The following is a 14,530-nucleotide window of genomic DNA, read 5'->3' as shown; positions in this document are numbered from 1 at the left end:
TGATCCTGGCTACGTACAAATTATCTCATCAAATCAAAACCTAAGCACACGCATTTGACTGACAAAGATGATTCCATCTGTAGCTACGTCACACCAGACCACGAACCCATGCTCAAAGAACCAGCATCGATCCCTTGCTTCCAATATTCCCGAAAGAGTGCAGATCCCTCAGCACAAACGAGCATTATGCCCGATGCTCATACACAAATTGTGCACAAGTCCACGTTATGCACGGCAGTCTGAGATGATTTTCTGACAACTCACCGGCCATATTGCATGAAGCTGCTCTCCCCAGAGTCACCACGCATCCCTGCGCTTCCACCGCAGATCCCTAGATCGATTGGCAGCCGACCTATCCGAGTAGGACATAGAACAATGGCCGGTCAATGAGATATATAAGGATGACCAGGATGTCTCCTCTCTCACAGCTTTCTGCTGCCGCTACAGAGGTAAATTACCTTGTATCGCCGGGCTAGATTCAGTATATACAGCGGTAGAGAGAGTCTTCGATTGCATTGACAACTCTCGGTATTTATTTTACACTGGCTACGCATCACAGGTATTGATTATTGCCGACACTTATCTCATTCGCAATCCCTGCGCTGTTATCACAACGCTGAGCAAGGGCTTTTAGGCACTGTTGTTTAGGTAAAGGAAGTCAGACATCGCTCGGCTGTTCAGCCATGGACTCTCTACAGGGCAACAGAGAATTCCATGTTATGAGCCTTCTAATTGTGCCCTTACCTAATTGGTCGATTTCGCGTGCTTTCCTCGTGGGTATCTCTCGGTGGTTGACCTACTTCCTTGACTGACTAGTTCTTCGCAGGCAATCTGCTGTACTCTCGGCATACTCTTTAGTGCCAAACTTGTATACAATGTCTACTTGCACCCGCTTCGATCTTATCCCGGGCCAATCCTTGCTCGGGCAACAAGGCTGTACTTAATCTTTCTCGAATTTAGGGGATGTCTCCATCTTAAAACCAAGGAATGGCACGACCAGTACGGCGAGGTGGTCCGCATCGCGCCCGGCAGCTTGTCATATAATTCCAGTCAGGCCTGGAACGAGATTTGCGGTACGTCTGGTTTAGTCGCATAGCCGGTCTGTTCATCTCTCACGTTGTGCAAGGCCACCGAACTCGTGATACCAAAGCTGTTTTTGAGAAGGATCAAGACTTTTTTATCCGTCCGCCGAACGGGCAGTGGAGTGTCGTACGTCTATCCCCATCTACTTTATTGCCTCCTGCCCTAACCATTGTGGGAAAATGCCTGCAATGCAGGTAGTAGCCAACGGCGACTACCACCGACGTCTCCGACGTCTCCTATCGCATGCATTTTCCGAGAAGGCTCTTCGCGCCCAAGAGCCAGCCCTTCAACACTATGTCGACCTTCTCATCCGTCAACTCCGTCACCGCGCTAATCAGACGGGAGGTGGTGTGGTGGACATGGTACAATGGTTCAATTTCACAACGTTCGACATCATCGGCGACCTGGCCTTCGGGGACTCGTTCAATCTACTAGACAAGGGCGTGTTTTCTCGCTACCTCGCCGCTATCACCGGACTGCTGGAAGTACACGTTTACTTCCGCGCTGCCAAGTATCTGTTGCCGTCTCTATGGAGCCTGTGGGCCGCTTCCCTCTGGGCCCCGAGGCACCTTCAGCAAGATCGTGTATACATATATCAATTGGCAAAAGACAAGCTGTCTCGTCGAATTGAACACAAGATTGAACGGCAGGACTTTGGTGCGTGAGCTGCACTCTTTCCTCTTACCTCACGCTAACAAGGCTCCAATAGTCCACTACATGCTCAAAGGCTCTCGCTCGGCCATAGGCCCCGAGGGCCTGAGCTTCGAAGAAATGGTCACGCAGAGCCAAACCCTCATTGTCGCGGGCAGTGAAACCACTGCCACTGTTCTCTCGGGCATGATGTATTATCTCCTCACCACCCCACGCGCATTGTCGCGGGTGACGCAGGAGATTCGTACGGCTTTTTCCAACGAGCGGGACATCACTGTTCACCGCGCCGCCCGGCTCCCATATCTCCACGCTGTGCTCGAGGAATCGCTTCGCATGTATCCTCCCGTGCCCGGCATACTGCCTCGAGTCAGTCCGGCCCCGGGGCAACTCGTCTGCGGTCAATTCGTCCCCGCGGGGACTTCCGTTGGTCTCCATCACTGGGCATGCTACCGATCAGCGCGCAATTTCAGCGACCCGGACACATTCTGGCCGGAGCGATGGATGGACGGCGAGGATGGTGCACGGTTTGCGAAAGATGATCGAGGGGCGTTTCATCCATTCTCTTACGGGCCCAGGAACTGTCTGGGAAGGAAGTAAGTGCCGCCTGCTTCGATTCGTTTAACTGATGAAGGTCCTAATGGAAGCTTAGTCTCGCATATGCGGAGCTGCAGTTGATCGTGAGTAAGTTGTTCTGGAACTTCAATGCGGAGTTGATGCCGGCAGGGGAAGGGTGGGCCAATCAGCGGACTACATCGCTTTGGATGAAGAAGGCGTTGCCCGTGCGGTTAATTCCGCGGCAATACGAGGAGGTCGAGCGGGTATGATGATCAATTCGCTGGGCGCTGGGTCGTAGTCAGTGGTGATGATTACTTTGAGGGGTGATTCTAGTTTTCTATCCCATTCACTTATCCAAGACTGCCTGGCCCATGGTTATTCGTAGCAAGTACATTGCACTGAGTATTTTCACCTCACCCCGCTCCGTGTCTATGCTATACCCACTAGCACATGGACCACTTATCTACCCTACCTAGGCGAGCTCCGATCGGCCCAAGCCAGGCATCATCTCATGCATGAAATCTGTATGGTACTATCGAACCCCTCCCGTGACTTTCGGCCACCCCGAAACCCTACCCGACCATAACTCGGGAAAGAGTAGCCGAGATGCGCCCTCGCAGACTGACTACCAAGAGCATCAGCAAGAGCATCAGCAAGAGCATCAGCAAGAGCATCAGCAAGAGCATCAGCAAGAGCATCAGCAAGAGCATCAGCAAGAGCATCAGCAAGAGCATCAGCCTCAGCCTCAGACCTACTACCTAGTACTCTGAACAGTACCATCCGTGCCACGTCATATCCTCAGTCGAATCCACCATCCCTACCACTTCCACCAGATTCCGGCAAAATCCAAGACCAGCCAGCGTATTGCTCACCTAATCTCCTCTAATTGAATAAGTAACTGACTATGGATTGAGTTTTTATCAGGTCGATTAAGACATGATTTCCAGATAAGGGGAGAAAGTACGGAGTACTTGGTACTTTAAACCTAATCCTGATACTGACCCGGATAAACCCCCCCCTGCCTGTCAACTGAGCGGAAGTATGCTGGGTGGGGAGATTGGTGCCGACAAACTTGCTATTTTCGAGACCGATCCAGACACCCCTACTGTTGATCTAACTATCGCCTCAATGAGTCAATACCCGTCGTATATCGGATATCTATTAGCATGAGAAGTGAGCCGTAGGTGATTTATGTAGTTGATCTGGTCACATAACTCTTAAAGCATAAGCATACTCGACCCCATAGAACGAAAAGCGGTCGGTCGGGATCTCCGTCCCGACCAGAAACAACAACACCACAGAGTCACCAGAGGAACCTCGACCACCAGGTACGATAATGCAATCGACGATTCAGCACGCCACTACCTACGGTAGTAAAATCATCCCACAATGCTTGGCTCGGGTAAAATCGACGAAAAGTCATCACCTACCCACCAACCAGAAAGCCATGGGGATTAAAAATAACAACAAGGCTGAAAATTCCTTCGCTTCTCGCTCACTCACTACGATCCACTCCACTAGGAAGTAACTCAACGCTAGGGACAATGAACGAACAACGTGGCTTAGGCTAGACGCCCAAAACACTAGGCCCATGTCCATAGCACATACGTTAGACAACAGAGTGGACCGCAAGAGAGCCGCGCCCTCAGCTTACTTATCTTGAGTGTGGTGTTCGTTGCCGGGTCAGATTCCCGCAAAAGCAACTGCTAACTTCTAGTGTGATCACAGCCTTGTATAGACGGTACACTAGCAAATCCTGCTCGTTCAGCCCAAAGTTCCTTAGCGGAAGGCGTGGGGGCTTGACGCTTGACGCTTGAAGCTTTTTTTCTTGTTTGTTGTCGGTGTTTTTAGCCTCCTTGTTGTTCGACTGCCACACCACCGGCAAGAATTTCCTTTCTCTTCGGTGGGGAAGGAAAAAGTCCAGAACAAAATGATTCTACACAACCCCTGACTTACCTTTTTCTTGGATGTATCATCGAGGGGAAATAATCAGGTAAAAAGTCGATCAAGGCTAATATCGCCATCTTCGTTTGGACTACTCCGTACTTACCTCAGATTTGAAATAAGAATAAGAAAGATACAAGTGGTGCGCAGGATCGTCCGCTTACTTGCTCTCTGCCCGGAATGGGGCCGAGCTGAGCCATTCTCCCATGGCCGGCCTTCTGCCCTAATTCCCATTCCCGCATCATGGAATCATGATACCCAATACTACATCCAACATAGAGCGTGATCATCACAGGATCCCGAGGCTGTGTCCGTTCGCTATACTTGGTAGTTAGGTATCTACTCCGTAGCTACGTTGGATTATACCGACAGATTGAATATACCACAATCCCTGCAGGGAAAACTTTAGGACCCCGCTATCTCATGTCATCACCACCACCACCACCACCACTATCACCATCATCGCGCAGGGAATGCCCGTCAGAACCAATCGGCTACTGCGGCCCTGGTCAGCACTAGCAGTGCCCAAACATTCCCCCAGAACCCACTTTCAACTCAGCCATGCTCTTGGATCTGGACAGCTAAATGGCAGAGGTGGAGTGTTCGTATCGCACTGGGGCCGGCGCACCTCTGCTGAGCGTTAAACATGGCGAGGGCCCGACGGGGAAGCAATAACCTATAACTGAGTTAAATACTCTCCTGCCTGCAGGGTTCTTGTATACCATTTATCTGCTTTTTTCTTTCCCCGTTGCACCCACGGTTTCTTTAAACGATAATCGACAGCTTCCGGATTTTGCCGTCTGTTGATTCACATCTGATAAACCCCTTTGAGCAATCCGCTTCACATCCGTGATACAGCTTTCTTTACCCAGCCAGCTGAGCTACTTCCAACCCCCGGCTCAGCAGCAGCCATGAAGAAGGACGACCTAGAGTTCCAGCGCCTGCACGAAAAGCCCGATACCTCATCGACCACCGAAGACTTCAAGACCCTCTTCCCCGTGACAGATCTCTCGCGTGGGCTCGTGGGGTGGGATAGTCAGGATGACCCGGCCAACCCCCAGAACTTCCCCACTTCCAAGAAGTGGACCTTGTTGGCGCTCATCAGCTCCATCACCTTCATCTCGCCGCTCGCGTCGAGCATGTTTTCCCCGGCCATCGAGTTCGTGGCCAAGGAGTTCATGGTCACAAACCAGACCTTGCTCTCCTTCAGCGTAACCATCTTCCTGCTCGGGTTTGTGGTATGTAGGAGTCAGTTTGTCCCCTGAGACGCACTCAAAAAACTGACCATTCCAGTTCGGCCCTCTGCTACTCGCCCCGCTCAGTGAGATATACGGCCGTCGGGTCGTCCTCAGCGGCGCGAATTGGTTCTTCGTCGTCTGGCAGATCGGCTGTGCCCGGGCCCCGAATATGACCACCCTCATCGTGTCGCGCTTTTTCACCGGCATCGGCGGCTCGGGCTGCGTGACTTTGGGCGCCGGGGTCATCGCGGACTTGTTCCCAACCGAGCTGCGCGGTCGGGCCACTGCCATTTGGGCCATGGGCCCTCTCGTGGGGCCCATCATTGGCCCCATCTGTGGTGGCTTCGTCGGCGAGACGATCGGCTGGCGCTGGGTCTTCTACCTCTTGATTATCAGCGGTGCGGTCATCTCGGCCGGGATCGAGGTCCTGAACCAGGAGACGTATGCGCCCCTCTTGATCCGATGGAAGACGGCGCGGCTGGCCAAGGAGCTGGATCGGGTCGACCTTCGCAGCGTCTACGATGTAACCGGCAGTATGCACCAAGCACCGCCCTCGGCCCGTCGGGTTCTGGTGCAGGGACTGAAGCGGCCTATGGTGCTGTTCTGCAAATCGCCCATTGTGCTCCTTCTTTCCGTCTACATTGCGTTCGTGTACAGTCTGCTGTATCTATTCTTCACCACCGTGACATCCGTCTTCGAGGAGCGATACGGCTTCTCCACCGGTCTCGCAGGCCTCGCGTACATCGGCATCGGCATCGGGTTCTTCATCGGCCTGTTGACGGTCTCACTGACCAACGATCGCATGGTCATCAAGCTGACCGCGCAGAATGGCGGCAAGTTCGAGCCCGAGATGCGTCTGCCGCTGATGATCATCTTCAGCTGCATCATCCCCATCACCTTCTTCTGGTACGGCTGGTCGGCCGAGAATGCGCAGAAAGTCCACTGGATCGTCCCCATTATCGGCATGATCCCCTTCGGTGTGGGCATGCTCGGCATCTGGATGCCCGTCCAGACCTATGTCATCGACGCATATCCGGCCTATGCGGCCTCCGCAAACGCCACCATGACAGCCTCGAGATCGCTTATGGGCGCCTTGCTACCTCTGGCGGGTCCTACCATGTTCCGCAACATGGGCATCGGATGGGGTAACTCGCTGTTGGGGTTCCTGGCCTTGGCGTTTGTGCCGGTCCCGTTGCTGTTCAATCGATACGGCAAGATGATCCGCGAGAGGTTTCCGGTTGACTTGGATGGATGATCCGTGGCCGCGAGGACGATGTAATGACCCTTTTAACATGTTTTGATAGACTTCCGTTGCTCCCACATAGAATATAGACTCTACTTCATAATAACATTCGTTCATCAATCACAGGACCTCATACACAATAGACTGCAGGTCAACCCCTGTCAAAATACTGGGGTAGCTTCGAATGACGTCAGGGGTGAGTCCCCATCCCTCGATAGTCATGAACGTCTCGTAGAAGCTGCGTCGGATGCGGAGTTGATCCTGATCGTCGCGCTCGAGAATGCTCTCACCCCACGGCCAGCGGACCTTGATACAACAGGCCAGGAACCCAAAGAGATCGTCACGCTGACCCTCGTAGATGTGCCAACGACGGATCAGATTGGACCGAATTTGCGGCCAGATCATGAGGTCGATCGACCCAAGGTGGGGAATATTGATCTGGTCGAGATTCGGGTGCATGAAGGTCGGCAGCCGAGCGAATCGGCTGGGACTGGGCGAGTACATCCACTTGAGAAGGTGGTAGGCCAGCCACCCACAGGCCAGGCGCTCGGGGTCGCGCAGCGGCCGTCGCTTCGTGGTGCGGAAGACTAGGTCTGCCAGGACGTTGGTCTTGGAGCCGTACAGGAGATCCAGCGGAGAGGAGGGAGAATCCGGGGATGCTCTGATCTGCTCCTGGTAGGCCACCCAGTTCATGTACGGGGCTGATGGGTCATCGTTGGCCAGTGGAATGCGTTTCCAGAGCGGCTCTAGTGAGTTTGCTGACTCGAGGGTAGGATAAACAGTAGCTGCGAGTGGGGGCAGCGGGGGCAGAATTGGAGCGATCGGAGGGATGGGAAGAATTCTTCTACTCGCTTCCAACGGGTCTATCAAGCTGCGCGAGACTGCTGTCGGCGGTGGTGGCGATGGTAGTGGAGGACGCAGACTCTCGACATCGGCCGCCTCGGGAGTATGAGCCGGACCCGTGGGAGCTTCCGGAGACGTCAGCGCATCGATGTCCCAGGATTGCAGGAGAGTCTTCAGCTGCTGTTGACGCGCGAGAAGAGATGCATTCTGTTTCCGGAGACTCTCTATCTCTCGGGATCGCTCTTGGGCGCCATCGTCCGTGTGGTGTTGCCGACAGTGAGCGACTTGCTCCTCTAGCCGTTCGAGGCGATCTTCGAGGCGACTGAGATACTGCAGCTTTTTACTTCGAGAATTCTGCTGTGCCCGTCGATCGCGGAGGCGCTTTTTCTCCGCCGAGCTCAGATGGCTGTGATCCGACATTTGAGCCACATTCTTCAGAGATGTCGGACGTGTTCGACAAACATTGAGGTTCGAGACAAGGTGGAAGGTGATCATCCGTGACAGCCCAAGTTATGCAGCCAATCGGTACATCGGTCACGTGTTCTGGGTTATGCTCGCTTTTGAGAATTATGCACGATAGGCAATCTACAGGAAAAGGTAACTGCACTCAATTGACTCCCTTCAAGTGGCTAAAATCAAGGGCATGTATTCACATCACTTAAAAAGGTCTTGGTTGATTGAAATCTTGAAATGTGACTTCGCAGCATTGAAGATCGAATCTCAAACCCCAGACCCACCCATCAGTTGCAGGATATGGCCCCTGTTTGATCGGATGTCTGTGTTCGTAATTGAATGCGCTATTGGCCAGCAGTGAGACATGAATAGTCAAGTGTGTATATAACTCGGGCATGACCTTAGATGAGCCTATTCAATTCTGTTATAGCCGTCAGGTGTTAAAGCAGGGCAAAGTCTGGAGCTCCAGGTGTTGTACACATTTACATGGTTACAGATTCTACATTGCCGTCAATGTACTGGTAAGTCCTACTTCTACTCCAAGTGTTGGCACTTTTGCTCTCCTTCCGGCTGATACTGCTCTCTACGCTAAGGTGCCTTGCCAATCCGCTCAGCAGCACCTCACTACGGTCCTGGATACTTCACGGGTGCATCCACGCAGTCGATGAGACGCATCGGGCCAGTGGTGTCTCTACGACCAAGCTTGTCGGCGCGCGAGAGACCATACGTTGGATATCAGCATGGCATCTCCGTCCGCAAGTAGCATTCCTCCCGCAGCATAACTACCGGTGTCCCCGAAAGCATGCCGTGCTCTCGCTATTCTTTCCATTGTGTCCCATTCGTATCGGTTCCGACATAAGCTCTCGGGAGCGAATAGCGATGTCGCGGGAGGTGCTATCAAGGTGTCGTGCAATTCGGAATCGGGCGGGTACATTTAGGTCAACCGGTCAAAGTATGTTGCTTCTCTCCAGTTCCCAGGTCTCAACCGAGGTTCGATGTTTATTGAAATTCAAGATGGGTGTTGGGAAACGGAGTCGGGACTGCTGGCGTAGTATTGGTAGCATTGGTAGCGTTAACCGCGCGGACAGGCTTGGACAGTAGTCGTTAATGCGCGGGGAAGAGGGGAAACCAATGGGCCAGAGGGTCTTTGGGATAAGTAAGTCAAAGGGCGTGGCACGGGCGGACAATAGATGGAGGTGTGGACGATGGCGGACGACAGGTGGACCGCGGGGAAGAAGTCAAGTTAGTTCTGCCTCAGGCATTATACAGCCACGTGATGTCAACAACTGTCGTGTCTCAAACTGGTCAAGAGGGGATTATTTTGATCAGTTGTGCATATTGGGGTTTCTAATAGCTCTTGTGTAGAGCAGGAAGCAGGTGCCGCAGGACGGACGAGATAAAGAATCTTCCATTGAGCGAGTTGTGTTCGACATTTTGTGGTGCAAAGACATCCGGCTGTACGATATATACCTTGTCATGGATGGATTGAGCCTCCCTGGAGAACAAAGCAAGCTCTCCCCAAATATGAATTACAGTACAGTACATCGTATTGACTATAAATAAATTCAAGTCTCTCACTTAAGCTGTACTCTACAGCTACTTTAGACCCAAGTGTTATTCACTGCAACTATCAAAGCTATATCTCGATAAAATGTCAACATCGATCTCTCAGGCAACCTCCCCAATCAACACCCGGCAAACCTTCTCCGCACAGCAGCCCAACCCGCCCCAAATACCGTTGCCCGTATCTGATCCGTCACAACCATACAGCACCCCTGTACCGCTCAATACAGGTAACCACCCATCAATACCCGGACTCGGCACGATTGAAGAACAGACAGGACGGATCAGCAACCACAAAATGGTTTCCTGTCAATGATTCATCACACCTGGACCAATTTACCCGTCCGCTAGAACTGATGGTCCGTATCAAAACCCTTCCTTTTCCTTCTCCCTCCATCAAGCAGGGACGTGTGCTGTTCCCACGAACCGACTCTTCCACCTCACGAACTCACCACCCCTGCAATAACATAGGCTTACTGTATCCGTATATCTCAGCCTATTATCCACAACCTGTAGCAAGGATTAGAGAAAAAGGACAGAACCTCTCACATCCCTGCCCATCCGGCGAAGGAGCTTACTGTCCTGTAAAATGCAGGCGTGCAGAAGGAAACCGGCGTATTACCGCGGTTAAGTGGGAAGTTTGTCCGTTGATCGGACCGGAGTTCACTTTTCAAAACTTGTTCTGGGCGTGACGCCGCTGTAATTACACTAGAGAGAATGGTTGTGATTGTGGTTGTGGTGGCTGCATGCATATAATCCATGCATCAGTGCATGAGAGAAAAACTTTTTTTTCGAGGGGACAACAACCTTTGAGATTCATCAATATTGGAAGGCATTAGCATGGATATCCTTTAGGCGATTGAAGAGAGTAATGAAGAATGATGGATAGATGTATCATAATTGATCCATGTTACTGTGGGCTTGAAGATCGAGCGTGCCTAGGTAGGGAGTGACTTACAGTACATACGGTAATCTAGTGCTGGCACTGGTGGGCGAGGGATCCTCCTACACTACCACCCACCCCCCGATACACGCGCACACAGCAATTGCAAAACCTGGGATAAGTGGACAGAGTTCGATGAAGAAAGACGGGTGGGTAGACTACATACAGAGTTAAGAGAGTGGAAACTGCAATCGAGTGTTTTGGAAGATCGATTGAGATCTGATGGTGATTGATAACAATCTCCGTAGGAGCCAGTGCCAGTTAGCTTGCACACAAGACAAGACAGCTAGACCCATCGGCCGCCCCCTCTCCCCGGAAGAACAGGGAAAGGGAGGTTCATCCGTTTTCGACAGCTGGCATCAATCCGTCCCCTTCCACACGCACCCACCACGGGGAGGAGGGAGGGAGGGAGGCTGGAGAGAGCTCTGACCTTCCCTAAATTCCGTCATACCGTATACGACATGTCAGTGGTTCTGATCACTACAATTCGATATGGATTCTCAAGAGCTCTGTTTTGTGCTGAGCTGGAACCACTCCAGATTCAAGCTCAAGCTCAAGCTCATCCTTTTCTACCCCAGAATATGGGGGTTTGTCGGTGATTCTACGATGTCCGTCTCCCTCGTCATCATCGCCATCGATCGTCTACTTGGCTCCCCAAGACAACACAGCGAGTTTTCCAGGCTCAGAAGGATGGGTTTAGAGTGGCCATTTTAACTCTATATGTACAGTGTATATTGGTTGCATGTTGTAGGCGACGACGTGGTGGGGATAAAGGAAATAGGGAGTAGTACATGATATATAAAAAGACCACCACAAAAAGATCAACCTCCTATAAAGAAAGAGAAGTGTCTGTGTGGAAAAAGACCCAGTAGTTCTCAATTTTTTTTGAGGGGGAGAATGAAAAACAGAGAATGGTATAGAATGGAACAAAGAGAAGATAACCGGTTTACCGGACGAGCACGCTCATTAAACCGATTGTTTCATTTGTGGAATTGTTGTACAAGTGATCCAGAAAAAGCTTCGTAGATTTTGTGAGAGTCTTTTTGTGAAAATTGGTTTCGTCATCATCCCATCTGTTCCCTTCCCGTATTCATCTTCTCACAAAAAAAATTCGATCCCTTCCAAGATTTGCCGGACACCGCAAACGCTTCGCTAGGAGATATGATATGCGGCTCGATTGTCGTGGGAGAAAAGTGGTTGCGTTAAATTTAGACGTACTTGCACATCATGGCAACCATCAGGTCGAACAGACCAATGGCCTCGACGAAGGCGAAACCCAGAATGGCGTAGGAGAAGAGCTGACCACGGAGGGCAGGGTTGCGGGAGACGGCGAGGAGGAGGGAGCCGAAGACGAGACCGATACCGATACCGGCACCACCGAGACCGATGGCAGCGGAACCCATACCCAGGTTCTGGGAGACCTGGACCATGGCGTCGGCGATCTCAGAGGAGTACTGACGGCGGCCCTGGGCGGCGAAAGCCTGGCGGGCGCTGGCCTGGAGGAGGCCGGAAGGAGACTGACGCTTGACGGTCTGGAAGGGGGTCATGTTGATCTTCTTCTGGGTGGTGAAGGTGCGCTTGGGGGCGACAGCGTTGAGCTGAACGCGAGCGGCAGGGCGGGCGACCTTGGAGGTGGCAGCCATGGTGGAAGCCAGACGGCTGGCGAAGACACGGGAAGAGGCCATTGTGATGGGGTGGGTGGTCTTGAGAAAGAGACTTGTTTTTTTCTCGAGAAGATGGGATGGGAAGGAAGGAAGGAGAGAAGAAAGAAGAAGAGGAGAAAAGAGGAAGAGGAAGAACTTTTCTGGGAGGAAAACCTGGAGGAAATGTGACAACAGTGACCTTTCCGGGCCATAAATACTTTCCCGCTAAATTTTCGCGTTTTTTACCCTTTCGAGCCCACCAGCCCCCCAGTCGGCTTCCGTTAGTGCGCTTGTTGGGAAGAGAAAAAGCCCTACCCGGGGCCTGGCGCGTGTGTGCTTCCAGTAATTGATTGTCCGCTATCTTACTTGACTGGTATCATACACTGCCATTACCACTGCCTTTACTCCGTACACAGTTCGGGTTCGTTCGGGATGGGGCCAAGCGCGCAATGCTGCCGGTACAGCCAATTGTTCAGGGTCTCTGCCCGGCCGCGCAGGTCCGCTGGCCGTACTATCCACGAGTCGCATTGCGGCGATGCTGCCATTGCGCACCCACTCCTTGCCCATGACCAGGTCCTGTGCTTTCCACCGTATGCCGATATGAAGCAATTGGCTTTACAGTAAGATTACTTGTAACCAGGGTGACCGGGGAAAGATTGACCAAGGGGGGGGGAGGGGTGAGAGGGGGTGGTGGAGAGAAAAAAGGATGGGGAGGGAGGGAGCATTCCCACCCCGAGCTCCCTTCATTCTTCCTTACATATAAAATGGGCTTGCCCTTCCACCTTTCAGTTTCCTGGCCCTGAGGGCAGAGCAATTGGATGTAGGGAGAATCTGGCCTACGGTATGCACAGAATATGGTCGTGCTGAAGCTGACCGTGAGGGAAGAGGGATCACAGTAACGAGAGCAGCAGAGTGAGAGAGAGAGTGAAAAAGCCAAGGAGGTTCCAAAAAAGTGGATCCCAGCAACCAAATGGGTCCGATAAAGTGGTACATGACCCACTTAGCGGTGCATCCGTAGCCAATGGCAGGCTAGCCGCCTGCTCGGTCTCAATAGACCGGGCCGAATCGGGCATGCGGCTCCACCAGCGCCGGAGGTTCTGTCCCAGAAACAGAATTCCCACTGGCGACGCAAGCAGGTTTGTTTGCACCTGGGTGGCTTCCCACTCGAGTTGTCGCTGCTTGCTGCAGTCGTGAGCTGAAATTCGGAGGGAATTGCCTCGCCTCACCGACTTGTCTGATTGGGAACCTGCTGTTTTAGGCCAGCCCGACTCATCCCGTGGACGCCGGAACAAAAAGCTAAGCTGCATGAAGAGCTAGCTCGAAGCTGGGGGCACCACCCACCGTGATGAAATCGACGCCAACCTTTCAGCAGAACCAGAAGAGAGAAAAAAGGAATGTCACTGCATCCATTTCTCTCATTGTTTGTTGCCCCCAATGCTGGCTTGAGGGAGGTGATGTGGATTTATATAGCTTTTGGATAGATCAGAGAAACTGGCCACATTTGGTGTGGAAGAAGTCAGCTCGTCTGCACTCCCGCTTCCCACCATTGCTCCCCCCCCTAACCCTAGCCAAAGAAATTAAATCCTCGGGAAGAAAAACGTCACAATCCTCCCAGCTGTTTCTTCCCCTCCCGACCAAAGAAATAAAATACAAAACAATTGAGAGGTAAATCCCATGACGGTCAGCGCTAGTGCCAGCAGTAGCCACGCCCTGTTTTTTGTTTTTGTTTTTTTTGTTTTGCGTCTGGTCAATTTGACGCAGCAGCGACTTCAGTCGTGGATAGCGGGTTTCGCCCACCACCTCGGGGTAGTTAGCCCCCGTTCCCTCCCCCATCCTTCGGCACTCCATCTCCAGGAAAGAGAGATACGCTCTCATATTTATACCTCGCAGTCTTGTCTCGTAATGGGGAGAATAAGATGGAGTCTCTCTCCCAATTTTCTCACCATTGCTCCCTCCCTCCCCCTGTCTCTAACATTTTCACATTCTTACCCATGCTTACTGCACTTGCCTAAGTTAGCACTAGTGAAAAGCGGTTGGCGGTGATCGAGATATGATCTCAGCCGCCCTGCGTCCTTACGTAACCGAGCAGGGGGAGGGGAGCTTTTGCGTCTGTCTGCCCGGCTGGGATCTGAACTGCTGTCACCCAGTGAACAAACTGGCCCTTCAATTTAAGCATGCAGCCGCCGCAGACAGGGATTGAGGAAGCTCTTCCAGCCGGGTTCTTCCGTCTCGTATAGCTGGGCAGGAGTTTGATTATGTGAATGTGTAGCTACTGTACTTGTGATTGCCACCTGTTGAGGAAAGGATGGGTAAAGAGGAGAGAGAGAGAGGACGCGGCGATGGTTATGAAACATGCGCATGACGATCCATT

At 52.3% G+C, this 14,530-nt stretch overlaps 5 protein-coding genes across 5 annotated transcripts; 2 read left to right on the top strand and 3 right to left on the bottom strand.

Moving 5' to 3' along the window:
- Positions 1-466: 466 nt before the first annotated feature.
- On the top strand, positions 467-2,676 carry BO82DRAFT_133425 (cytochrome P450). The gene is made up of 6 exons (XM_025629995.1): positions 467-773; positions 827-1,073; positions 1,127-1,209; positions 1,278-1,740; positions 1,793-2,327; positions 2,384-2,676. Exons 1-6 carry the CDS (start codon positions 684-686, stop codon positions 2,556-2,558), a joined length of 1,593 nt encoding a protein of 530 aa, XP_025489654.1. The 5' UTR covers positions 467-683; the 3' UTR covers positions 2,559-2,676.
- Positions 2,677-4,825: 2,149 nt separating this feature from the next.
- On the top strand, positions 4,826-6,829 carry BO82DRAFT_356423 (MFS transporter). Its single transcript, XM_025635722.1, has 2 exons — positions 4,826-5,471; positions 5,527-6,829. The coding sequence occupies exons 1-2, from the start codon at positions 5,145-5,147 to the stop codon at positions 6,724-6,726; spliced, it is 1,527 nt and encodes a 508-aa protein (XP_025489653.1). The 5' UTR covers positions 4,826-5,144; the 3' UTR covers positions 6,727-6,829.
- A 5-nt stretch (positions 6,830-6,834) lies between these two features.
- On the bottom strand, positions 6,835-8,006 carry BO82DRAFT_385141 (bZIP transcription factor; the record flags this gene model as incomplete). Its single annotated transcript, XM_025638156.1, has 2 exons — positions 7,597-8,006; positions 6,835-7,476 (listed from the first exon to the last, which is right to left on the bottom strand). The coding sequence occupies exons 1-2, from the start codon at positions 7,975-7,977 to the stop codon at positions 6,835-6,837; spliced, it is 1,023 nt and encodes a 340-aa protein (XP_025489652.1). The 5' UTR covers positions 7,978-8,006.
- Positions 8,007-11,487: 3,481 nt separating this feature from the next.
- BO82DRAFT_356420 (ATP synthase subunit C family protein) lies at positions 11,488-12,258 on the bottom strand. The gene has a single exon (XM_025635721.1). The coding sequence runs from the start codon at positions 12,199-12,201 to the stop codon at positions 11,725-11,727; it is 477 nt and encodes a 158-aa protein (XP_025489651.1). The 5' UTR covers positions 12,202-12,258; the 3' UTR covers positions 11,488-11,724.
- Positions 12,259-12,889: 631 nt separating this feature from the next.
- On the bottom strand, positions 12,890-13,554 carry BO82DRAFT_133348 (uncharacterized protein). The gene has a single exon (XM_025629994.1). It carries the CDS (start codon positions 13,464-13,466, stop codon positions 13,050-13,052), a length of 417 nt encoding a protein of 138 aa, XP_025489650.1. The 5' UTR covers positions 13,467-13,554; the 3' UTR covers positions 12,890-13,049.
- Positions 13,555-14,530: the final 976 nt, after the last annotated feature.

This window comes from Aspergillus uvarum (assembly GCF_003184745.1).
Source record: "Aspergillus uvarum CBS 121591 unplaced genomic scaffold BO82scaffold_46, whole genome shotgun sequence".
In the NCBI taxonomy this organism is placed as follows: Eukaryota; Fungi; Ascomycota; class Eurotiomycetes; order Eurotiales; family Aspergillaceae; genus Aspergillus; species Aspergillus uvarum.
Note: the sequence above shows the minus strand (reverse complement) of the source record. Positions and strands in the feature narration are given on the sequence as shown.